Source organism: Lutra lutra, chromosome 3 (genome assembly GCF_902655055.1).
Source record: "Lutra lutra chromosome 3, mLutLut1.2, whole genome shotgun sequence".
NCBI classification, from domain to species: domain Eukaryota; kingdom Metazoa; phylum Chordata; class Mammalia; order Carnivora; family Mustelidae; genus Lutra; species Lutra lutra.
The window spans coordinates 143,027,228-143,053,529 of NC_062280.1; the positions used below are offsets into that span (position 1 = coordinate 143,027,228).

The window sequence follows — 26,302 nt, forward strand, 5'->3', positions numbered from 1 at the left end:
TTTATGTTGAGCTAAATAACTTTTAGTCCTGGTTATTATCATACTATACTTATAACACAAGAACTCTTTCATAAAAGACTACATGCTCATAATTGTTAGGCTGGTCTGTATCCCACAACAATCATTTTATTAAATAAACACCCTTTAACTTTCTTCAAATATATCTTATCAGTTCTAAATAACTGCATACATGCGTATTCTGTTTTAGTTATGAAACTCAGTTTGAAAAACATTCCCCTTTCAGTGATTTATATTTAAAAGTAATAGAAAGCAAAAAGAAATTTTCACTTCAATAGTTTCTCAGAATACAATCTTTATTTTTATTAGATAAACATTATTTTGGGACTAAGTTGCAATTGATCCACAGTTCCACGGGTTCAGGCCACAGCTTAGGCCAGTCCACAGGTCATTATGGCAAAAATGGGCATGAGCCACAGGACATTGTCTTGCATCCATGTTTATACGGTCAGCTCCAACAGAGGTCATTTCCGCTACAAGTCCTTTCCTCCAGGTCAGCCCCATGATCTGCAGGGCTCAGTGCAATAGGAAAATATGGGAACACTTTGTTAAAAAATTATTAACAACGTGGTACAGGAAATAATTACACCAAGCAGCGAATTAAACCAAGTGCAGGGTCTTTCTGAGATAAGCACCTTGTACTATAGCTTACACACCCATGAAACTAGTCCTGCCTTTCAGATTGTATTATTTACACTCAGTCTAGCAGTTGGATTTAAAAGAAAGAAAAAAAAAAGGTTTTTTGTGATCACATTTAATTTTCTCAAAAAGCAAAGTACACACATGATCAGTTAAATTAAATAAAGTCAAAGAATAAAAAAATTAAGCGATTTGCTGTAAGTTATCAACCAGCAACTAATAATTCAGAGAAGGGAGAAAAAGGAAACATTGGTGGAGTGTGTCTCCTATGAATCTGTCACTGGAGATTTGAAAATGACGCTTCATGTGGATGGGAGGATGGATGAAATAGGTGAAGGGGATTAAGAGAACATGTCTCTTGATGAGCACCGAGGTATATATGGAACTGTTGATCATACTGTACACCCGAAATTAATATAACACTATGTTAACTATATTGAAATTAAAATAAAATAAAAAATAAACAAAAAATAAAAATGACGCTTGCTGAACTCCAGCTAAGAAGATGAACTAGAAAGATTTATGGGCTGGGGGCTCCCAGACACTGTAACATAATCTTGTTTTAAAATAATCTCAAAGACTACTTGGAAATGCTTTCCACCACTTAACTGGGGCCAGACCTCAGGCCTCTGGAAAGAGCCTGAGCCCGCGAGGACAGGCTGGTCCCCGACCGGGAAGTCCACACCAGGAGCAACAAGAGGGGGATCTCAAAAGGATTGGACCAAGAAGTGTTTGGCGAGAGAGGGTGGAGCCTTGGGGGCGGAGCCGCATCTGGGGCGGGGCCCCGGAGAAGGAACGCAGGGGGTGGGACCCGAAAGTGAGCAGGTCTTGTGAGGGCGGGGTCGAGACTGGGCGACCCCAAACGTTGGCTCCCGGCGGCCATGATGAGGCCCCGACTTTCCGCGCCGTCTGGCTGCCGCTAGTTTTCCCGCTGCCACAGTCGCCGAGGTAGGTCTCTGTCGGGCTAGGTCTCTGGGTATCCTCGGTTCGTCTGCGGCTCTGGCTGCACCCGGGACCCGGCGGGGCCTGGTCGGGGCTGAAGCTGAGGCCAGAGGCGAGTAGAGCAGGCTCAATCGCTGGAACTGCGCGGCCCGGATCCCGAACTCGACCCAGAGACGCTGCAGGCCAAGCGTTGGGCGGCGAGGCCAGGATCTTGGCGGCAAGCGCAGGCCTCGGGCCGAATCTCTTTTCTTCCCTGAACCTCCACATTGGTGTAACGCTGGGCTCTCGGGCCTGCGGTCTCTGAACCAGCTACGTTTATTTAGCTCTTTCCATTTTGCCCAGATTGTCCCGCCCTTTGACCCTATCGCCACCGCATGAAGTAGCTCTGTACCCAGTTTAGTGAAAAACAGAACCCAGGGCGGTCGTAGCACTTGCGGGAGCGCGTTTCAGGGCCCCGGGAACCGGGGAAACCCGCACCTGCTCACGCACGTGCAAGCGCTTTGTTAGTCTGTTCGTGTTGTAAATGCTGTCCGAGTTCTGGTGGCGTCTGGAGGTCACTGCCTGATGGCGTCGCCGAGCGGACTGTGGGGGGCATTTGAGGTTGCTGGAGTAATTATAACTAACATTTGTATGCGTAGCTTGCAGTGTTATAATCGATAATGAATTAACTCATTTAGTCTCGGGAGCAACTCTGTCAGATTATATCCCCATTTTATAGATGGGAAATGAGTCATAGAAAGATTACCTGTCTTGTCTAAAGTCATGAGTGTAGTAGGTGATGAAGCCAGAATTTGAAACTGGAGGGTCTGGCTCTAGAACCTACTCTGAAACTGTTAACACCATGGCATTGAATAGAGTTGCCCAGTAGAAACATCCAAACTATCCTCGGATTCTGCATAATTGAGTTTGAGTGACTTAAGATAATAGAAAGTTTGGCCAGAAAAATAATGTGGGACCATTGGAGACAATTTTGAAAGCCAAGTTAAGGTGTTTGGTATTCATGGGTGCTATATTTTTTCCTCCGTGGTGGATTAAAAATTTCTATATGGGCCAGCCATGTGAATTTTTATAAAGGAAAAGAGACACTGGCTTGACATGGTTAAAATGTGACCAAAGTATATATGGAGTTTTCTTCATCTTTATCTTTCTGTCAGTTCTTCATAGTTTCAATTTTAGGAAGTTTTGATGGCATCACACCTGAAATAAAATTATAATTAGTTATCTTTCATTTCAGTGACTTTCATTCACATTAAATTTCATTTCAGTGACTTAGTGATTTTAAACCACTAGGTGAGTGGGATTCCTTCTACACCTATAGCAGCAGCTACAGCTTGGCGATGGCCAAGATTTCTCCTCTGCTGGTGATGTGGGCAAGCTAACCACGTGTTTTTTGTTTGTTTGTTTGTTTTTTTAAAGATTTTATTTATTTATTTGACAGCCAGAGATCACAAGTAGGCAGAGGGGCAGGCAGAGAGAGAGGAAGGGAAACAGGCTCCCCGCTGAGCAGAGAGCCCGATGCGGGGCTCGATCCCAGGACTCTGAGAACACGACCCTAGCCGAAGGCAGAGGCTTTAACCCACTGAGGCACTCAGGTGCCCCGCTAACCACGTTTTTAATATTGACAATATACTTAACACTACTGAATTATACACTTGAAAATGGTTAGGTCAGTAAATTTTATGTTATATGTTTTTTATCACAATTTTTAAAAATCAAATAAAAATAAGTCAAAATGACTTAACAGTTGCATGTAGGTCACATTAGGCCTGAATATGTAATGTGTGTGTATAGGTACCCATTAAACGGTAAGCTTATGTGTATTAAAGCCCTCAGCTTCCACGCAGGATTGATTTTAGTGGGACATACAAGAGGCAAACAAAGTAGGAGCCGAAGTTTTAACTTCTTTTGTATAATTAGCATGGTGGCAGTGGGAATAAAAAGCAGGGGTAGCTTTAAGAGATTTTACACATAGATTGGGCAAGACAGGCATGGATGAAAAGAGAGGCAAGAAAAGGGAAGAAGAAAATGGTTTGAAGATGGGAGATAGACAATTTTAAATTTATTTCTTATTTTTATTTTTTGAGAGGCAGAGTGCGGGGAGGAGAGAGAGCATCTTAAGCAGGTTCCAGGCTCAGCGCAGAGCTCTACATGGGGATGGATCTCAGGACCCCGAAATAATGATCTGAGCCAAAATCGAGAGTGAATCAGCTGAAAGAGTGAAGAGCCGAAATCAACCAACTGAGCCACCCAGGTGACCCCACACTTAGTTTTAGATGTGTTGAGTTTTACTAGCTGGTGGCGTGTCTTGGTAGAAGGGTGTAGCAAGACCTTTGAAATCTGGCACTAATGCATGAGAATGATTGGGTCAAGAGATGCAGATTTCGGTTCTTCCACTTAGGAAATGTGGTTGAAACATGGGGAATGGGAGTTAGGGAAAGAATGCATGCGAAGAGAAAAGGAAAGGAAGATGGGAGGAGAAGGGGGAGGAGTGGAAGAACCCAGATCGCAAGTTTTCTCTGAAGAGAGGATTTGAACAGAGATGTGATGGTCAGCAGAGCCATAATCCGATGATGCTGGGGAGACCTGTGTAGGTTGTAAAAGCCGGTGGAGACCCCTGAAAGTGAAGAAATGGGTCAAAGTCCACAAGGAATCAGGAAGAATGGGAACAAAACACAGGGAGAGATAGACACTTTCTGGGGCTCATCAAAAGAAGAAAAGAGTGGTGAATATATAGAGATTTCTGGAAGAGGATGGCATTTAGCCTGAATAAAGAAAGAAAAGAAAAACTAAGATTTTGACAAGTTGGCCTTCTGGGGGAATAAATGCTTCATGAATAAAGATGATTTCTCTTTAATAGTATTTACCTGATTGGCTTGGCAGTGCACTTGAGAAAACCTTTCTTCGCTGAAAAATATTGCTGTTCACTTCATTGACTCTCTAGAAAAATTGTGTAACACCCACTGGCATTATGAAGTCGTTATTTGTTTTTGTTTGGGGTTTTTCTTGGGAAAGGGATCTGTTTGGTGTTTTGCTATTCTGTCCCACTCTTTCAGTCCATTTCTCCTGCAAAATATCCAAGAACTGAAATAAGACATCCGACAGACAAATGATAGTGACAGGCTTTCATATGTACTAAGTTTCTATTTATTTCTTACAGTGTCGCAGCAGTCCCTTCAGTGTCGTTCATAAGCCCTCTCATTTTTCTCAGCAGTTCATCCTTTCTAGCCTGCCAGCCCAGCAGTCCTGAAGTCCTTTTCTTTTCCCTCTTTTCTCCCTGCATGACCTGTTCCATCTGCACGTCTTAGCCAGACAGCTCTAAGCTTTCTGTTTCTCTCTACTCTTCTAGCCCCCACTCCTGTTTTGTTCCCCCTCAGCGTTTGATTATATTTTGTACTAACAAATGACACTTGAAAATTTTTTTTCTGTTTAATTAAAAAGGAAAAAGCCCACAACTTTCTTTTATTTTTTCTTAAAGATTTTATTTATTTATTTGACAGACAGAGATCACAAGTAGGCAGAGAGGCAGGCAGAGAGAGAGGAAGGGAAGCAGACTCCCTGCCGGGCTGAGCAGAGAGCCCAATAGTGGGCTCGATCCCAGGACCCTGAGATCATGACCTGAGCTGAAGGCAGAGGCTTAATCCACTGAGCCACCCGGGCGCCGCCCCCCCCCAACAACTTTCTTCATAGGGATCTTGTTCCAGCAGAAGTTTTTGACAGAACGACCTGCCTTGTGGCAAAATAGGTTATCCAGGTAGTTAGATTAGGGGCTGAGATAATGGAGTGATGCTGTTCCTCAGCTTTTGCCATGCTGCCTTAGCCAGGGTAAAGGCAAGAAAATGTCTATGCTCAGAATGTGTTGTGCCCTGCACATGTTTGTGTAACCTGTGTTGTGAAAAGTATGTCCTGTTTATAAGCCACTTGGTCTTTCTTTTTTTATTTTTTCAGGATCATCTATCCTTTGGTGCAGGCAAAAAAAGCAAGTAGTAAGACTAGTGCTTTACTAAAAAAGATAAATAACAAAGCATAGAACAGAAAAGATGAAGGACAAGCTGATTTTTAAAACTTTCACATAGTTGGTAGAAGTGAATAAAATAAATTATTCATTAATTCAACGAATAATTATTAGTTATCTCTTATGTGCTAGATATATACTCAGTGTGCCATGGCGTGGGAAAGCAGACATATCCCTTACTAAAATTAAGAAAATAGGACATTCTTATAGACTGATTTAGCAAAAAATTTCTATTCCTTCATCTCATGTAAGTATGTTAAAATTACATGTGTGTGTTCATGAATTATTTAAGCCAGGATCATGAGCAATAGCTGAATAGCTGAAGTTAATAATAATTCGTAAACTTTGTAAGCAGTTTGTTAAGAATTGATCTCTTACAGATTAAATGCATAAACCTGTGAATAGAAGGTAATTTCTCTATAATCGTAAACCCTAATCCTATGAATTTAATAGGATTTTAATAGTCAATCTCAGAGCATCTAAAAAAGAGAATATGTAAAGATCCTCCAAAGAAGCAGGAGAGCACAGCAGTGAAAAGTAGGGGCTCTGATGTCAGGCTTCCTGGCTCGAATCCCAGCTTTCCAATGCAAAACTAAATATTTAGATTTCCTGAGTATTTAGTATTTAGATTTACTGAGGAAATTACTAAAATGTAGGCTTGAAACTAATCTTATTTAGAATTTCGCAAAGACATTTCCAAGATTAACTTTTTAAGATTATTGTTACGTATTTTTTTAGAGTAACCCTAACACCACAACTGGTCAATAGACTGTTACTGAGAATGTCAGTAGAAGTTGTGTGGAACTTATTCACAGAGAAGACCACAAGAGTGGTAATACCTGTCCCTAGTGTCTGAGGATTTTTCTATTTAGTGTGTACAGCTACTGATTTATAATAAGGAGGGGAAGGGAATCCTTCCTGAGGGATACACATCAGAAACAGGCTGGTTCCTCTTCGCTAAGCAGGCACTTCTGGTAAGGATAGTTTACTGACCTTTTTTTGTATTATTAAAAATTAATAACGAGTGGTATTTTAACATTTACCTTTAAAATTATGTATGAACATTTAAAAGATTTGTCTCAGAGAAAGGAATTACCAGACTTCAAAATCTCCCATCGATAAGCTGCACTTTTAATTCACCAATGTTTTACTTGTCGGTTCATTTTAAAAGGAGAGTTGTTGATCTAAAAATTGGGCATCACTTTCTCAGAAACATTCTCATAGCACAAGGAATTCGATCTGGGTGCGCATATAGCTAAATGGTGATCACAGTGTAAATGCTCAATAAATGTTACCACTTCTTGTTACCAAATCATTATGGTGACATCATTTTCTTCCCGTTTTAAAAAATCAGCTATAATGAGTAAGACCAATTCTTTGATTCCTTTGCTACAGTTGACAGGTAAACTATTAACAATTTTTGATCTTCTGAGCTAAAGTAGTTAATTAGTATATATTCTTCTTCTTTCTGAAAAGAATTTGGGGCAGTCCACAAAAAGAAAAAGCTTGTTACCCTACTGGATAAATTAGTATTGACATACTAAAGTTTCCTAAAATGCATAACAAGCATAAGTGTGAGTCAGTTTCTTAATGTTATTTATCAGGGAAAATTAGCAAGTGAAAAAAATAGTCTCAGTAGAAAACAGTTGTATGTTGGATAATTCATCTGAAAACAGTTTTGTTTCAAATTTTTCAGGAACGAATATTCTAGAAATTAATGAGATTAATCTTTACTAATAAAGGAAGAATGGCATTGAAGGAGATTTCCAGCAACAAGTGCTTTGAAGGGTTGCAGAAAGTTTTTGAACATGACAGGTAACTGCCAAGAGGATAAAATTTTAGGTATCTCTCGTTCTGCTTCCATCTATTTGATTTCTTAAATAGACCTTTGGAAGATAATTGTTACACATATTACCATTTACATGGAAAAATACCTGTGGTTTTTATCAAAATTACCTCATTGTGATATTAATGATTATAGTAAGATATTAATGGCAAAGAACAAATTAAAGATATGGTACATTTCAGTCCCCACGAACAAACATGTGATATAAGATCTTTAGGATTTATTTTTTATAAAACCTTGTTATTTCACACATCTCTTTATAAACAAAAGCAGTTTTTCTTTTAGTAATATTGGTGCTACATTGAGGGTATTACATTTGTTCTTTTAATTTATCTCCCCTCCACCCCCAAATGATATATGCCGTGCACAGCAAAGACCCAGGTTGATCAGTATGCTAATTTGGCCCGATTTTTTCTTTAAGGGCCAAGGTATATTCCTTAAATGTTGATGGAATTACTGATTTTGGACATTAAATCACTTATTTTATGTTTCTGTCTTTAACCAGTGAGAGGCATTGATTTTTTTTTTTTGTCGTGGTTGTTAAAATTACAGTGTTGAACTGAGCTGCAAAATGAAATTTGGTATCTACTTACCACCAAAGGCAGAAACTGAAAAATGCCCTGCACTGTATTGGCTGTCTGGTAAGTGTTACACATTTGAGTTTTAGGAAGGAGTTCCTTTTTCTTTTTAACGGCCTTATCTTACTCTTTTATCTTGACCTACTGGTATGCTTGCTGAGCCATTTGTAAAAGATGTTAGGAGCCACTTAGAGTCTACTCTTACTTTATGCTGAGAATAATTTCAGACCTACTGATTTATATTTATTTCACTTCTTTTAAAATTAAACCAAGTAATTTAATAGAGAATGAAAAACTCTGGACTCAATAGCGAGAGCTTCGAAAAGTTAATTTGTACTTACCTAAGAATTTCTGAAGTTTGTAGAGATTTTACCACTCAAATAGAACAATATTAGGTAAAACCAGAATACCCATGATACGCTAATTAGAAACTATAGACAAGTAAGTTCTTATAGTCTTCTCTAGAATGTTTTAATTGAATTTTAATTCAACCTCTGGTAACAGGAAAATCACAGAAGAACACTAAAGCTTCTTAATCAGTGGTGAATATTAAAGACTGTAGAATGAAATATGAGAGAGTTAGGTTTTGCCACCAGTAGTTTGAAGCTATCTGCTAATTTTTTCACAAAACATTTTTGGCATTTTATCTTTAGAAGCAAACATAAGGAGAGACTTGATAGATACCGAATTATATCATAGAGTGCTATTTTTGTTACTTTAAAATTGCTTATAGCTTAGATTTTAATAAATCCTCTCTTACGTGTGTTTTACCAAGGAAAAGCCCCAAATACCAGTCATTTAAAATGAGAATAAACATTTCATTTTAAAAGGTAAAAATTTTTTAAAAATAAAAAATAAGGGGCGCCTGGGTGGCTCAGTGGGTTAAGCCCCTGCCTTCGGCTCAGGTCATGATCTCAGGGTCCTGGGATCGAGTCCCGCGTCGGGCTCTCTGCTCGACAGGGAGCCTGCTTCCCTCTCTCTCTCTCTCTCTCTGCCTGCCTCTCTGTCTACTTGTGATCTCTCTCTGTCAAATAAGTAATAAATAAAATCTTTAAAATTAAAAATAAATAAATAAATAAATAAATAAAAAATAAAAAGAAATAAAAGGTAAAAATTGAGTGTCTATCTGATTATAACCAACAAACCACTTCTGTGATTGAAAAAAGCAAACTGGTTTTGCAGGAGGAGCATTGGGTATTGCCAAAAGCAACAAGAACAAAAGTGCATGCTTGTTTTAGAAACAGTATTGTGTAACTGATGGTGGCCTTCGAAGTCATGTAATCTGTAGAATAGGTAACTGTTTCTCAGACCCCGAGAACTTAGGTATTGACCAGTATCACGTGACAGTGAACAAGTTTTCTGACTTACAGCCCAGTGCTGTGTTTAATCTTCCCGCTGTTCTTTTTGCATGTGGTTCCTGGTGACAGCTGCTGGAGTCCTTTCTCCTGGCTCTAAGTATAATAACCTAGATCAGAAGTACCAGGATATTGTGTAAGAGGTACTAGAGTAATAAGACCAGTCATTTGAGCTTTGTGAGTAAAAAACAGAATTTGTGTGTGTTTATATCACATGACAGGACAATTTCCATAGTGAGATTCTGAAGAACATAGACCTTGGAACCTAAGGCTTGATATTCTTAAAAAAAAAAAAAAAATTAAGGTTGTCAGACTGTACACTTGAGAAATAATGGCAAAAGAATTTCAGGATATTAGGTTCCTGATAAGGTGAAGGAAAACAATGGCAGAGAGACTGACATCAATTGTTATATTTCTAAAATTACTAAGGTAACTGAATGAAAGCTTCCGAACTGAAATTCTAAAAGATGGTCATGATGGCATGGTTTGCATCTCCCAAGTCAAGGTGACCATCAGAACAGCCCTTCATTAGCCATATACCCAAGAGAATTGAAAATATGTGTCCATTTAAAAACTCATACAAAAATGTCCATATATTACGTTATACATTATTTAAAATAGCAAAAAAGTGGAAACAAACCAAAGGTCTGTCAACTAACTAAATAAGTAACATGTGGTATAGCCACACAGTGGAATTACTGCTCAACAACAAAAAGTAATGAAGTCCTCACAGATGCGGCATGCATCGGGGTGAACCTTGAAACCATGCTAGGTGAAAGAAGCCATCCACAAGAGATGACATAGTGTTAAATTCCATATATGTGAAATGTCCAGAACAAACATCCATAAAGACTGATTACCTAGGGCTGAGGAGGCAGGGATTAGGAGAAAATAGGAAGTGACAGCTGATGGGTATGGGTTTTCTTTTTGGGGTGATAGAAATATTCTAAAATTAGATAGCGGTAGTGTTCCATAATTGTCAGTATTCCAACAGTCACGCAGCTGTACACTTCACATGGGTGAATACTGTGGCTTCTGAATTCTACCTCAGTAAAGCTGTTAGCCAAAAAATCCCCAAAGCTCTTCATATAAAGTAAGCTTAGTTGATAAAGATTAGTATACTAATACTAATATTAATTAGTAACCCTCTTTATATTCTTGAGAGTAATTCTGCTAGTAGAATTATCTTTATTTCTGTGAGTCTGCAGTTCATTTCCTAATACCTTCATCAAAGAATTTGTGTTTTGACTAGGAAAAAAAGACGAATTTTTCTCTGGTTGCTAAACATTTACATTTCCCAAGTGTAAGACACTGTGCACTGGGTCTGAGACATGACTCAAGGCTTTTTACATTGTCACATTTAGTCCTCAACGGCCATGCTATGAGATAATCATAACAATATTATCCCCATTTTACAAATGAAAGAACTGAGGCTCAGAATATTCAAGTTACCTGCCTGATTTTGGTTAGCCAGTAAGTGAGTAACATCTCTAGAACCAGATCCTGTCTGAAATCCAAAACCCATTCTTGTTACCCTGTTACCTTGCCTCTGAATACATTTACACTGTCATCAAGACCACTGCCCTTTTATCAGTATTTGGGGTAGTTCTCCATCATGATGAGGCATCTGTATCTCTGGAAGATGTACTAGGAAGGAACATGGTGGACAACCAAGGACTTTGTTCTCCTGCCAGGACTCGTGAAAGTATGTGCATCCTAACGTTAAACGTGAACACGTCATCCAATGATACTTGTAACTTTGTATCTTGTAATCATGTATTAATTTAGTCTTCACTAGCAACCATTTCATCAGCCCCTGGCTGGCCACTAGGGGATAAATGGAAACTATAAAAGTGTCTCATAGTTCATTCATACTGCATTGTGCATACTAGTAAGCTTTGATGTCACTAATTATCAGATGTAGGGGGATATTTAGCATTGGCCACTGGAAAAAGGACGTTGGGTTATGTGGTACTTAGCTCATCCATCTATTGCCGGTTTATTCTTGGCCCTTCTGTAATGAGAGGATTCAGTCATCTCTTCCATCACTTGAATAAAGAGGCTATACCTAGGGAAAAGGGCAGAAACAGCTGGAAAATTTAAGGAAGGTATGTGGTGACCATTTCTCCTTAAAACAGCAAGGAATACAGAGATGATCAGGCTGAATTTTGTTGCTGAGGACTACTCATACATAAAAAAATAAAAATTGAGTCATTTACAGTATTATGATGACTTATCATGAATATTTATGTTTCGATGCAGGAATAGTGACATGTTTCATTAGCATGTCTGACAACACTCCACTGGGGTTGAGAGCACATTGGCTTCCACACCATATTGCCATTCCACAGTTTGAAAATTTCTGAATTCCCAAATATCTCTGGTCCTAAGGATTTCGATAATTGAAATTTTAGTGAGTAACTTTGAAAGGACTGCGGTGGGAGCATTTAACGTAAAACAGTTTTCTTAGATTAATATTATTGTAAATTTTATGAGAAAGGGAACTTTATTGTCTCCTTTAGAATTATTTTTTTTAAAAAGTGTTTTAATAATACCAAATGAGCTTCTTTTCCTGCATTATAAAAGGGTTACATCTTATAAACCATTCACAGGGTAGCATGAAATAACACTATTTCTGATCCTCAGGTTTGACTTGCACAGAACAAAATTTTATATCAAAGGCTGGTTATCAGCAAGCTGCCTCCGAACATGGCCTCATCATCATTGCTCCAGATACCAGTCCTCGTAAGTGTTCTCAGTCCAGAGATCCTTTGTAGAAATACAAATCTTTCAGACTAAGTCATAAGTGGTATAATGTAATATTACCTTATATTTTACTTATTTTATTTTTTGGCTACTAACTCTATTAATCTTTCAGATGATATCAGTACGCTAAAATACCATGCTATATATTTTCCTCACTGTGAATCTTGCTCATGACCTCACTCTCATGAGAGTTTTTTGCTATTCCCATTTTATAGATTAAGACACTGCAAAACAGAGACTGAGCAACTTAGTTAATATATCATATTGGCACTAGTGCCAAAATGCATAAAAATATTTCTATTCCATAGGTTAACTCTCTTGTCACATAAAAATTATGGTCTTTTCTCATCTGCTCATCAGACAGTTTCATGTGTATTGGTTTTAATATAAATAACTAGCATGCTTACCTTAGAGAGATAAAACTATCAAATATTTGAGAACTCAGTCCATTAGAGAGTTAAAACTTACATTGTGACCCTAGAAGTCTCAGGAAATAGAATTTATTAAATGGGAGCTAAAATTATCTGGAAGATAAGTGGCTGGCCTTGGAAAGTAGTGCATTTCCTTCACAGGACATATACACCAACGCAAGACTTATCTCATTAGAAATGTAATAAAAAATTTAATTCTGAACAGCATCAGAATATTAAATGCTTAGGAATAAACTTGTAAAATGTGAAGATTTATTTTTTTAAAGAAATATAAAATTTGCTAACAATCCTAAACAAAGACTTTAATGAATGGGAAAATGCCGTGTTCGTGGATGAGTGTAATGAATATCATGAAGAGGTCATTTTCCTGAAACTACATATTATGTGATTCTATTAATAGTCCCAGTAGTTGGCTTTTTAACCACCTGCAAGCATATAAAATAAAACCTAGGGGCGCCTGGGTGGCTCAGTGGGTTAAAGCCTCTGCATTCGGCTCAGGTCATGATCCCAGAGTCCTGGATCGAGTCCCGCATCGGGCTCTCTGCTCAGCAGGGAGCCTGCTTCCCTTCCTCTCTCTCTGCCTGTCTCTCTGCCTACTTGTGATCTCTGTCTGTCAAATAAATAAATAAATAAAATTTTAAAAAATTTAAAAAAAATAAAATAAAACCTAATAAATTTTTAAAGATTATAAGAAAATCCCACTGAGGGATGAATAAATAGGGGAAATAAAATGGAATGATTCCAAAGTTCATAGGAAGTGTTTTCAGTGCAAGATAGTGATCTGAGCACAAGCATTTTTCTCCCTTCCCTTCTAAGAGAAAAGAAGTTTTGGTAATAGTGGAGGGTCCTCAGGGAAGGAATCTCAACACGTTTTAGAAGAATAGAGAGAGGGTATAATCCTTCGACAGGTAAACGTGAAGAAGCAAATATTCAGAATACATAGGAGGGCACTTCATCTGCAAAGAAAGCCAGTGTGCCTGACCTTAGTAAAGTGAATTCTCCGGCCTAGAAGGGTATTCCCTCTCCCACCTCATTGGCTAGAACTAGTCACGTGGCCCCATTCAGGGACAAGAGGGCCAGGGCGTATGTGCCCCAAAAGGCAGAGAACTGCAATATTTGGTGAACAGCTCAAATACAAATGCACTGTCAGATTCATTTAAAAGAGTGTTACTAAACATGGAGTAGATGAGACCACGGGATATGTCCTTGCTAGGGGGCTGCAATATTAAAGGAGAAGATGAGAGCTGGGACTTCGGCACCGGTGCTGGATTTTATGTGGATGCCACTGAAGATCCTTGGAAAACTAACTACAGAATGTACTCTTATGTAACTGAGGAGGTAATTTCATTGTATTTATTAATCGACGATTGCCAGTAGTTTGGTGTGGGACACAAAGTCTCTCTAGTCCTGAGAATTTTAAATCAGGGTATGGAACTGTTGAATCTATTTGGTACAGATTTATTGATTATCTTAGTGAACATTCCAAAGTTTCCTTGTAGGTAATCTTATTTACTACGGTTTAAATTAAGTACAATTTTAAAGAGGGTAATAATTATATTGATACCTATGTACACTACCCAGAGTATACATAGAAAACAATATATGAAAAAACTCTAGCAGCTGGTTTATTCAGACGTATTTTATACTGATTAACTAAGGCTTTCTTATAAAGGGTAAGGGTAAATATTGCTTCTGTTAATAATATTTTTGTGCAGTTTATTTTTCTAAGTTTTATTATTTTAATTATTAATATGTATACCATAAAAACCCAGAAACAGTAATATAAAATTTTAATCACCAATTATTCCATGCCCCAAATAATAACTATGTCCTGGTATATTCTAGGCTTTTTTTTGTATGACCAGTTTTCATACAGTTGTAAAAATTTTTTCATCTTGTTCTTTTTTTTAGTTGAATAAAATAGATAATTTTGAGTACTCTATTTGTAACATAGCCGTAATAATTGCATAATATTCTGTCATATGTCATATTTAGTTTTCCCTAATGTAGGATGTTTACATATTTACATATATTTCTTATCATAATACATTTTACTACAGTGACTGTATGTATAATTCTTTCTCCCTAAGGACTTTTCCCTTAGAGTAGATGCCAGGAAGTGAAATTACTAGACCAAAAGTTAAGACACTTTTAAAGGCTCTTTCTGCATCATCTTTAATTTGCTTTCTGAGGATTCCTTTTTTCCAGTGATACGTTAATAATCCTTCTCTACCTGAGATTTTTTTTTCATCTTTATTAGCTCGTAGTATTTTGGGACTGTGATTTGGAAGTGTTAATTGTGTAATTATTTTATATGACTTTGAAAAAGTCTAAACTTGTTTCTTTCATCTTTTGTCACACTATTAAATTCTCTCCAGCTTCCCCGGCTCATAAATGCCAATTTTCCAGTGGACCCCCAAAGGATGTCTATTTTTGGTCACTCCATGGGAGGCCATGGAGCTCTGATTTGTGCTTTGAAGAATCCTGGAAAGTACAAAGTAAGATTACCGAAGCTTTCAGTGGCAAGTATTTCTCTTGGGTAATACAAGTCAGGGTAATACAATTTCAAAGAGTGAAATTAAGATATTATTTTATGGGACTAAACGTTCCTAGTGTGGGGAGTTTCATGGGGCTGTAAGGGGAAAAGTATAAAATTTGACCACACAATTCTATGCTCCAGAATCAGAAGTATAGGAATTCTATCACAGTTGGTCTACTAGAAATATGATAAAACAATTTTTGTTGCTTCTATTCAAACTGTAGTCTTCTAGGCTTCCCCAACCCCCGCATAAAGTTGACTTTGATTTTCTGAGGTAGAAGAAGATACTCATGATTTGTAACAGTTTAAGTATTCTCTCTTCTCATTGCCTCTGATGAAAATTGGATTGCAGCTTAACTGAAGAATAACACTCAGTCTTTCCATTCATTTATTTTAAACTGTGTCGCTTTACTTTCTGTTGTTTAAAGAAGCCAAGTTGGAATAACCACCATATGTAAAATGTCCTCCTGGTCAGGGCTGCCTACAGTCATGTTGAAAAAGGAAACGATGAAATAGTGATAATCTCAGGATTGCATCTGTCTTTAACATCCCAGGACTATCAGATAGCTCAAGATTTCTTTAATGCATTTCCTTCCCTTAGAAAGAACGTCTTAGCCATTTCAGGTGTGTCCTTAAGAAATGACAGCATTTCTTATAGCGGTTTCTTATTGTGGCACCAGATATTTTTTTCTTAGTAGGCATTATTATAAAGTTGAGCTAATTCATGTCTTGACGGTAGGTTTTTAAATTAAGGCCTTATTTTCTATTTTTTGTACATAAGGCAATTAGTTTATTACATCCAAGGGAGAAAGTCAGATTCGGTTGTTTTTTTGTCCTTTAAAAAAGGTAGTAGACATTGATAAACACATACTTTGATAAGTGCTCTGAAACTGAACGGTTCCATCTCTGACACTTATCCAGTGAAAAACAGGACTGCATAGAACACAAACATTTAAGGGCTTTGCTCAGTGCTTTCTTGGCCCTGCTTAAGAGAAATAATGTGTGTCTGATTTAATAACATGTTCACAAAGGTGCTTATAAACGGTTCTGTAGTACTACTCATTAATTTTAGGTGGAAAAAGTGAGTAGAAAAAATACAAACTTGTGTTTGTGTCTTATTTAATAAAAATGTAAGGTATTGCTTTACAGTCTGTTGGCACATATGGTTAATTAGCTCTTTTAACGGAACACACACAAGCTGTATACGGAGAGGCATGCAGTCTGCGTCCTTCATCTAGCCAACAGAAAATTGTTCACAGGGAAGTTTTCATGGCAAGTCAGAGTTTATAAGCAAGTTGCAGATGAACTTGTGAGTTTTTAAGTAAGTTGCAAATGTTCTTTTTTTTTTTTTTTTTTTTTCGCAAAATATAACTTGTTTTTAAATTTCCTTTCGTTCTGAAGTCTGTGTCGGCATTTGCTCCCGTTTGCAACCCAGTGCTCTGTCCTTGGGGCAAAAAAGCCTTTAGTGGATATTTGGGAACAGATCAAAGTAAATGGAAGGTAGGTACTGGGGTGGCTGTCTTCATACTCATTCTTAGGTTTTCAAACCTGTGAAAAAGCTACACACCACAGACATTATATTCCTAACTCACTGAAAGATCCAGAGTTAAAATAATTAACAAAAGCATATATGTAGAACGATATCAACAACAAAAAAGCCCTATTTTCTAGTTGTATTGAATTGTGGTGGATGTTCCGAAACTATTCTTTTTTCTGTGAGTGATTAATGTTTATGTTTGTTTCTAAATTAACATTACCAGAAAATACCACATTTTATTGCTGACTTTAGAATTCGCCTCTTATTAACCAAGTACACAGGAAGCATGAGTCCTAGCCTTTTAATTATTTCACATATCTCTTTCAAAATCCAGCATGTCTCAGATTTGGATTTTAAATTCCAGGCTTTAAAGTCTTTAAAAATAGATACTGTGTGATGTATATTTATGTGCACATCCCCAATAGCAAGATTGCTTTTTCAAGCAGGGGACCAAATGCTTCAAAATGAAAATTTAAAAAATGGCTCTTTCTCGAGACCTGTGTGACTTTTGTGCGGAAATAAGCTATTTGCAAACATTGCCAAGAGTTTGAATATTTTGCAAATGCATTCATTCATCATGTGCATGTTAACAAGTAGAAAATACTTGAGTGGAAGGAAGAAAAAAGCTTTTTTGTCCTACTGTTGTGTGTTCAGGGTCATTCACACATGGATCCTAATTTTATTTAAGATGGGTCATTGAAATTCTAACAAATTGGAGGGTTAATCTTGAGTCACCAGACTAGAATTCTATTTCGTTTAGGCTTAGATTTGTATTACAGTGGAAGAATGCAGGAAGTGATTACTGTTAGGTACTTTGTGAGCTGACAGTGCATGCACTTGGGTGTTTGGGGTCCTGGCTACTGTGCAGAGCCTGTGTAGAGTTTGCGATCTTAAGTCACAAAGGTGATAACCTTTCTCATCCACGTGGAGCTTAGGCTCTGATGGGAGTTGGGTAAAAGACCAGCTGGTGGGGTCATTGGGTGGCTCAGTCAAGCGTCCGACTTGTGATTTCAGCTCAGGTCATGATCTCATGGATTGTGGGTGGAGCCCTGCATTGGCTTCTCCACTCGGCAAGTGGTATTCTTGGGATTCTCTCTGTCCCTCCGCTTAAACTTTCTTCTCTCACTCTCTCTGTCTGTCAAATAATAAATAAATCTTAAAAGAAAAAAAAAAAGAAAGGAAAAGATGAACTGGTTGGAAGAAAGGAGGGGAGAGGTAGAGGCACAGGTAACCTATAAAGGAATCTTATTATATAATTTTTCTCTAAGGGACAGTCGATTTTACCATCTTAATTATGTTGCATTTAGGCTATCATTTAATGTACTGTTAGAATAAGGAGGCCATGCAGAAGTATGAAATCACGGAACTTAGCACTAGTTGGACTTTATAGATCCCCTTCGATTGTCCCCTTATAAGATTAAAGAAAGCAAGTCTTAAAAAGCAGAATACTTTAGAAGGGAAATCTGGGGTTTTGTCTGTCTTATTTGGTGCATAGAAGTTATGGCTACTGAATATATATTAATAATCAAGAATACTTAAAGGTGGATGGTGAAATATACATTTGTATCTAGTGGCAGCTCTTCAGATAACAAATGTTGAGGGGCTGTTTATATGATTCAGATTATTTAAATTAAATCTTCCTGAAAGCTCACCGGGATAGCAGACATTTGGTGCTGTTCAACAGACCATAGAAGAGAAGGCTGAATGTATTTAAGTCTGGAATTAGAGCCAAAAAGAAGAGGCAACAAAATAGACTATTTGAAATAGAAGATATCTGGAAATAGAAAAGATATAAATAAGTTAGAAGAAATAGTCAATTTGTGGAGGGATTTATAAAGATAAAAAATTACAATTTTGTTTTTGTTCTTTTTGGAGTGGAGAGGTTATTAAGAACCTCAAAGGTTTAAGAGAAAAAAGTCTCTTCTACGAAGAGTGCTGAGATACAGAATTCTTGCCACTGGCCCAGGACTGCTTAGAAGTAAAGAAGAGGCTATAAGTGGGGCATAGATTTCTGAAGACCTTATAAATAAAAACCAGGCAAGACAACAAGAAAGCATTTTTCGGATTTAATCATCCTTAGAGCTTAAATAACGTTAAATTTCTATTTGGTTTTATTGCAGTCTGTTTTGAAGAACATCTTTCTGGGCACTTTCAAATTTATTTTTCAGTATTTTTCTTTTTCTAGGCTTATGATGCTACCCACCTTGTGAAGTCCTACCCAGGTTCTCAGCTGGACATACTGATTGATCAAGGGAAAGATGACCAGTTCCTTACAGATGGACAGTTACTACCTGATAACTTCATAGCTGCCTGTACTGAAAAGAAAGTCCCTGTTGTTTTTAGACTACAAGAGGCAAGTACTAGGAAACCTCAGCTTGTTCTAAGTAACTAAGTATAAGGCAGAATTCCGGGGGTGCCTGGGTGGCTCAGTCAGTTAAGCATCTGACTCTGGATTTCAACTCAGGTCATGATCTCAGGGTTGTGACATCGAGCCCTATGTCTGGCTCGTGCTCAGCTCCAAGTCTGCTTGAGATTCTCCCTCTCCTTTGCACCCCCCTCCCCGCACTCACTCACTCTTTTTCTAAATAAATAAATAAGCAAGATTCCATAATACTTTATATTTCAGAATTTGAAAAGCTACCTCTAGTAAGGAATTTTTTAATTATAACAAGACACTTAAAGTGAAAGCCTTCTTACTAACTTAGGAACACATCCCACAGAAAGAGGAAAGCTTTCAGAAGTGAAAAGTATGTATAATTTTTTTTGTCCCACCATAGAACCAGTGAAGAACAAGAAGCTTTATGCTTGAATACGACTTCAAGTGCAGCTTTACTGGCTGTGTCTGTCTTGACACGGAGCTGTTTACACAGTAAATAGCAAGTAGAAGCTTCTACTTTAATTACTCTCCACTTTATATACACATCTTAGCCTCAGGAGCTGTGAACTGTTGGTCTCATGAACACTTAGGCACTTTATACTGTTTGAGTTAGTTGCTAATCTATCCATTGTGCTGCTTGGCATTTTTTGTGGTTTAAGAATAATTACTGAATTTCAATTGGTTTGCAAGTTTTCTTTGACTAAAAGACTCTTGACTCTCTACTACTTACGTACCTCAATGCTAAATCATTAAATTAAAGAAATTCTACTTCTAGTTTTCTAGTTTTTTAAAATCCCTTATTCACAAGCTTTGGAATATAATATAAACAAAATATTTCAGGATGAAAAAGCGAACACTGTAAATTACAAATGATTATGATTTTAAAAAACATTTTATTCATGTTCTAGGGTACTGTGTCAGGCACATTGATCTAAAATGTATAATTATAGGGGCGCCTGGGTGGCTCAGTGGGTTAAGCTGCTGCCTTCGGCTCGGGTCATGATCTCAGGGTCCTGGGATCGAGTCCCGCATCGGGCTCTCTGCTCAGCAGGGAGTCTGCTTCCCTCTCTCTCTCTCTCTGCCTGCCTCTCCGTCTACTTGTGATCTCTCTCTGTCAAATAAATAAAAATCTTAAAAAATATAAAAAATAAAAAAAAATAAAATAAAATGTATAATTATGATGATAAATGTCCAGCTAAATCTAGGTCAGTGTGTAGTGTGGCACATTTCAGTTTACAAGACGTTTTCACAGCATTAGCTCATTTTATCCTTATGGGACCAAATGAGCGACCATTGCTGTCCTGTCTATCTGGGGGGTTTTTTTGTTTGTTTGTTTTCAACATTTTTATTGTGTCAGAATTCTATACATAAAATTTACCACCTTAGCTTTTTTTTAAAAAAGTGTTTTTTGTATTTATTTGGGGTGGGAAAAGAGCACGAGCGGGGGAGGGGGAAGAGGAGAGGGACAGGGAAAATCCTCAGACTCCCCTCTGAGCACAGAGCCCCACAGGGCTCCATCCCAGGATCCTGAAATCATGACCCGAGCAGAAATCAAGAGTTAGTTGCTTAACTAACTGAGCCCCCCAGGTGCCCCTCTGTCTTAACTATTTTTAAATGTACACATCTGTGCTACTAAATATATTCATAATGTTCAGCCATCACCACCATCCATCTTCATAACTTTTTATTTTGTAAAATTGAAACTTTATACCTGTAAACACTAATTTCTATTTCTTCTTCCTTGCCTCCAACCTTTGGCAACCATCATTCCACTTTCTCTGTAAACCTGACTACTCTAAGTATCTCATATAAGTGGAATGATACAGTTGTTTTCATAATTTTCTTTTTAGACTGTTCATTGTTAGTGTATAAAAATGTGGCTGATTTTTGTGTGTTGCTTTTGTACCTTACTACTTTGGAATCCTCGGTTTCTGCATATAAGATTATATCACCTATGAACAGAGATGATTTTATATGTTTCCAGATTGTATGCCTTTTATGTCTTTTTCTTGCCCCCCTGTTCTAGCTAGGACTTCTAGTACTATGTTGAACAGAAGTAGCAAAAGTGGCACCTTGTCTTGTTCCTGATCTTAGAGGAAAGGCTTTCAGTGTTTCCCCATTAAGTTTGCCATAGGTTTGCATATATGGCTCCTGTCTGTGTATTTTATAGGCTCAGAAAAGTATTAATGTATCTAAGGTCTCACAGCTAGTTTACAGTAGAACCAGAATTGGAAGCAAGATCATTTGGATGGAAATGCACGTCCTCCTGTGATCAGTCTAACCATTCCCAAGCAAGGTGAAGCAGTGTTCCTGAGGAGCATAGAATTAGCTAACACAAGGAGAATTCATGTATAACCTGCGATCTAACTTTATACAACAAATCACAGCAGTCTCCCTGTTTTTTTTAATTCCCCTAATATTTTGATCAAGTAAATAATATACATATTATATATAATAATATATAAGGTTATGTATATAAGATTATATATAATTATGTATTATATATAAGATTATATATATAATAAAATAATAAAATTTAATTCCCCTAATATTTTGATCATGTAAATAACATACATATATATGATATATTTATTTACAAATATATTTACATGTATATGTTTGTGTATATATAGATCATGTGGGAAAATATGTCAAAAACCAATATATTAAATTTATCTTGTTTTCTCTGAGTGTCCATCTTTAAAGTAATAGTATTTTCTTAGGTTAATTTAAACACTTACCAGAATTGCATGTTTGTAGTCAATAACCAACTGAGAAATCCAAATACAAATTTTGATGATGAAGTAGTGTGTTTAACTACATTAACGATAGCTATAAGTAATGTAATAAACCGTGTTTCTTTCCGAATCGTCTCTTGGCACCAGCAGTGTTGGATGCCTCTTCTTCCCCTGAGCCGGTGCCAGGAAATTCTGTTGTTACTACCAACAATCAAGTTTTAGCCTACCAGCAAAGACAAAAAAAGATCTCTGGAGTTTGTTATAAAATCAGCATCGAAATAAAATACTGATGAAATTCTTAGAGGGGAACAAAATAAATCAACTTATTTATATCTGAAATGCTTATATCCTAAGCAACTAAAAAAACACAGTTGGGTGTATTTAATGAGTCAAGACAAAACATTCAGTTCTAAAAAAAAAAAAAAAAAGTGGGAAAGTATTGAAATTACCAGCCACAATCTTTAGCTCAGACAGAATTTGTTGTTTACTTTCCTTCCGGCAAGTACAGGTTAAAAGCAAACCATACAGTCCGAAGTTGTAATTGAATGAGCAACTGAGTAGACATGACTGGGCATGGCTCCGGAGAAGCTGCCTTAAAGTTTTTCAGACCAACTTTGACTGACTTCAGATGACCTCAGGTCTCAGAGTCGTATCTGCCATATCATTGGCATATAAGTACAATAGAACTATTTTTCCTTATGAAATGAGAGCAGTGGGGGCGCCTGGTGGCTCAGTGGGTTAAAGCCTCTGCCTTCGGCTCAGGTCATGATCCCAGGGTCCTGGGATCGAGCCCCACATCAAGCTCCTTGCTTGGCGGGGGGCCTGCTTCTCCCTCAGCTCTCTGCCTGCCCCTCTGCTTACTTGTGATCTCTGTCAAGTAAATAAATAAAATCTTTTAAAAAAAGAAATGGGAGCAGTGAAGCATTAAGTAGACTGAGAAAAACAGGGACTATATGTGAACTAAGGAGGAAGATCGAGAATTATTACAATCATGTACATGACTTACCCAACTTTATTTATTTACCTCTTTTTGGTGTTAAGTGCTCACCATCTATTTTTATATTCTACTGTCCGAAAAATAATTGAGAGGTAAGTGTGGTGCATAGGGATATTTGTCTGTTACCTTTTCCTGTTTTGGCTTTAGCAAACCTAAATTGAAAAAGCACTAGACAGCAGAATTCTGATAGCGTTCAAAGATCAGATCTTACTTCGAAGTTTCATATGTCTTATTTCCAGTTAATTGAAGTTACATTGTCAGTGACCTGACAGAAACTTCCAGAAACATCACTGAAGCAAGGCTATCTATCCCACCTCTTCAAGTCTCAGGCCCTTTTCAAAGACTCAGAGGCTGTTTTGGCCGCTGCAGTACGTGTTAGAGAAGAGTAAGAACATGGCTGAGAATTCCAGAAGTGCAGGGATCTCATGTCCCTGTGTGCTCCTGCTTAGCGCAGTTAGCCAGCACAGAGACTCTCAGGATGTGCTTATGAAATAAACAAGTGAGCACCTTTCAGGGGTCTTCTTTGTATCCTGAAGAAACTAAATAACCCAGGGATGCATATCTGAGCTTTTCTAACTGGGTCTAGAAAATGTGGGGGAAAACATGACTTGTTAGAATAGGTGTTCATCATACTGCTGGGGCACTGCTGCTTTTTTTGAGAGCTGAGGGAAGATTGAAAGAATGTGTTCATTTATTTTTATACTCTAAGAGAGTTTGCTACTGATGATTTTTCCATTTAAAGTGGGAGGTACAAGACAAAACCAAGGCTCCTTCAAGGGTCAGTGAATCTATGGAATTGCACGAGCTGCTTAGCAAACATAGCAAACCAACTCAAAGAAGTCAGTGAAAGGACCTTAACCCATGTAATAATATCAATAAATAGAACAGGAAAACCAATCAAGAATGACAAAATTAGCTCAAATTATATAAGCATCTTTTATGCCAGAAGTTTAATCTGTTCTCTTGCCTTTAAGTTGACATTTAAAAAAAAATCTTGGGGTGCCTTGGTGGCTCAGTCAGTTGGGTGTCTGACTCTGATTTCAGCTCAGATCATGATCTCAGGATTGAGAGGTCAAGCCCCCAATGGGCACTGTGCTCAGTGGGGAATCTGAGTTCTCTCTCTCTCTCCCTCTCCCTTTGCCCTACCCCCTGCTCATATAACACATGCTCGCTCTCTTAAAAAAAAAAATCTTTCTCGCTATGTTGGGATAGGCCATTTTCTATTTTCTTGTAAAAGTGGATCTTCTGTTAAATATCACTCTGGAAGTTATGGACAATGGCTTTGTATTTTAGATAAAATATACCATAATCTTGCAGTATACTCCTGAGAGCGCAAAATTATAACTTTGTTTTATCCTGGAACTTCTCTAATAAAATAACAATAATAAATAATAACTAGAATAGTCGTAGGTATCCCTTGTGTGCCTGAAACTGTGCACTGCATTAAACTTCTGTGAAACTACATGAGGTTAGCAACTCGGTCACGTTAGGGACTGTCATGCACAGGTGTTGAGGCAGAAACCACATTTCATTGTGTTTTGGAAGGGAGGCCGCCCCCAAATTACCTGGAATTTATTAAACCCTTTAGGTTCTTCCCACCTTCATTTTTTCTTTTTCCTTTGAAAGTGTCTTCTTATACTCAGAGGATGCCCCAAGGAAGCATCTCCTCTCCATTTATTTAGATGTGGTTTTTATTAACCAGATAGCATAAGATGTGTTTATTACATCTTCTCTCTGTTTCAGAATAGTTTTCAAAATAGTTTACTGACTTTACCCAGTGTGGTTTATTGCTAAGGGATGTCAGGGTTTGATGAATTATTCCTTTTTCCTTGAATAAAGATGTGATATGCTTGTCTTGTGTAGGAGGTAAAATTCCTAACTAGACTTATGATGGCTCTGTTTGACTTCCCAAACAATTTTAACCATTTTGGTGGGTTTTTGCTCTTTCTCTGTATTGTCTTTGTTTGCTTCTTTTGTATTTTAATATTTTCCATCTTACCGATGTTAGTGTGTTTCTTCTGTGAGTTGAAACCTCTTGCCTATGTTCCTGACTTCTTTAAATTCTTTTATTCCTTGTTGATAAGATCGCCTGTTTATACTGTACATTTAGCTAGTGTGTTACTTCCTCTCTTTGCATATTAATGGCAGCATCTAGAAACTAGGCTATGCCGTGTTTCTTTTTCTTCCTGTTTTTGCTGTTCTTTTAGTGTGTCCAGTGAAAATGTTGAAGTACAAGTACTTATAAGCTTGATTTTGATTATAAACCTTCCTCATGCTGTAGTAATTTCAGGATTTACAAGAAAATTAAGTGACATGAGAGATATATTTAACATCCTTAATATCGATGTTTTTGACTGGTAAATATCTTACCATTTCTCTCTTTTGTCTTCTAGGGTTATGATCATAGCTACTACTTCATTGCAACCTTTATTACCGATCACATCAGACATCATGCAAAATACCTGAATGCATGAAAAACTTCAGATAAGAGAATTTGTTCAAGATTATATGAAATTTGCTCAAGATTATAGAAAGGGAAAAATGATTTCAAGACATTGATTTCATAGTGCTAAAAATGCATCATTCCGTAGTTGAATCACTTTATGGATAAATATGTAAAACCTGCTTATGATTTAAAAGTTATCCTACCAGTGTTCATATGGGAAATATTTAAAACTTTACAACTTTGTCAAGGTCATTTGAAAATCATTGTTGTATTAACCTCAAACCACAGAACATATGAATATAATCCCATTTTAATCATAGAATGCTAACTCAGGAACAGGTTTTAGAAGTAATTTAGCCTAAAGCCCTCACTTTGCCAGACTTGAAGTCTGTGAAAGCATGGACTGTCTTCATTATGTTCACTGTTAGATCTCTAAGTGTTTAGCAACTACTTGGCTTTTAATAGGCATTTAATAACTATGTGTTGTTAAATAAGGAAGTAGGCTCAGAAAGGTTAAGTAAATTCCCCATCATTACACATTTATTTGTGAGACAGCTAAGATTAGAAGCCAGATTTCCTAAACCCATTCCACTGAAATTTCTTATCTCTTCAGCCAAACAGATTTGTGGACCTTGATTTCTGGAATCTCCCGAGAGACAAGAATTAAACAATAAGATTCAATCTGAAAATAGCTATATAAGGAAAGTTGTTTCATATGTTACTGTAAACACATTATTTTCCTTCAGTTACATGGAGAAATTTAGTTTGGTGAGCTCACCAATAATAGTAACCAGTCTCTGTAAGTACCCTATTGTGTTCCTTTAAGAACTTAATGAATAAACTTTTGAAACTAAACTTTAAAAAGATTTTTCTGTTGGAGAAGCATGACGATTATACACTTTTTAAGTTTTAAATCCATGTAGTTAACATAGAGTGCTGTATTAGTTTCAGGTGTGCAATATAGATTCAACACGTCCATCTGTTACTCAGGGCTCATCAAGATTAGCGTATTCATCTAGTTCACAAAGATTATACAAATTAAACATTCAATAAGACTGTCTATTGTAAGGTAATTGAAGAA

The 26,302-nt window shown here is 37.2% G+C and overlaps 1 protein-coding gene across 7 annotated transcripts; it reads left to right on the plus strand.

The window, feature by feature from the left end:
* The first annotated feature begins 1,465 nt into the window (after window positions 1–1,465).
* ESD (esterase D) lies at window positions 1,466–26,073 on the plus strand. Of its 7 annotated transcripts, none has more exons than XM_047723445.1 (10): window positions 1,470–1,605; window positions 3,684–3,850; window positions 7,308–7,426; window positions 8,010–8,098; window positions 12,037–12,135; window positions 13,801–13,925; window positions 14,966–15,085; window positions 16,528–16,626; window positions 18,849–19,016; window positions 25,169–26,073. In XM_047723445.1, the coding sequence occupies exons 3-10, from the start codon at window positions 7,329–7,331 to the stop codon at window positions 25,247–25,249; spliced, it is 879 nt and encodes a 292-aa protein (XP_047579401.1). In that variant the 5' UTR covers window positions 1,470–1,605; window positions 3,684–3,850; window positions 7,308–7,328; the 3' UTR covers window positions 25,250–26,073. The 7 variants fall into 7 exon arrangements, with proteins under 7 accessions (XP_047579403.1, XP_047579401.1, XP_047579404.1 ...); XM_047723443.1 differs by lacking the exon at window positions 3,684–3,850 and adding an exon at window positions 5,545–5,583 and having other exon boundaries at window positions 1,480–1,605; window positions 7,297–7,426; XM_047723444.1 differs by lacking the exons at window positions 1,470–1,605; window positions 3,684–3,850 and adding exons at window positions 1,633–1,711; window positions 5,545–5,583 and having other exon boundaries at window positions 7,297–7,426.
* Window positions 26,074–26,302: the final 229 nt, after the last annotated feature.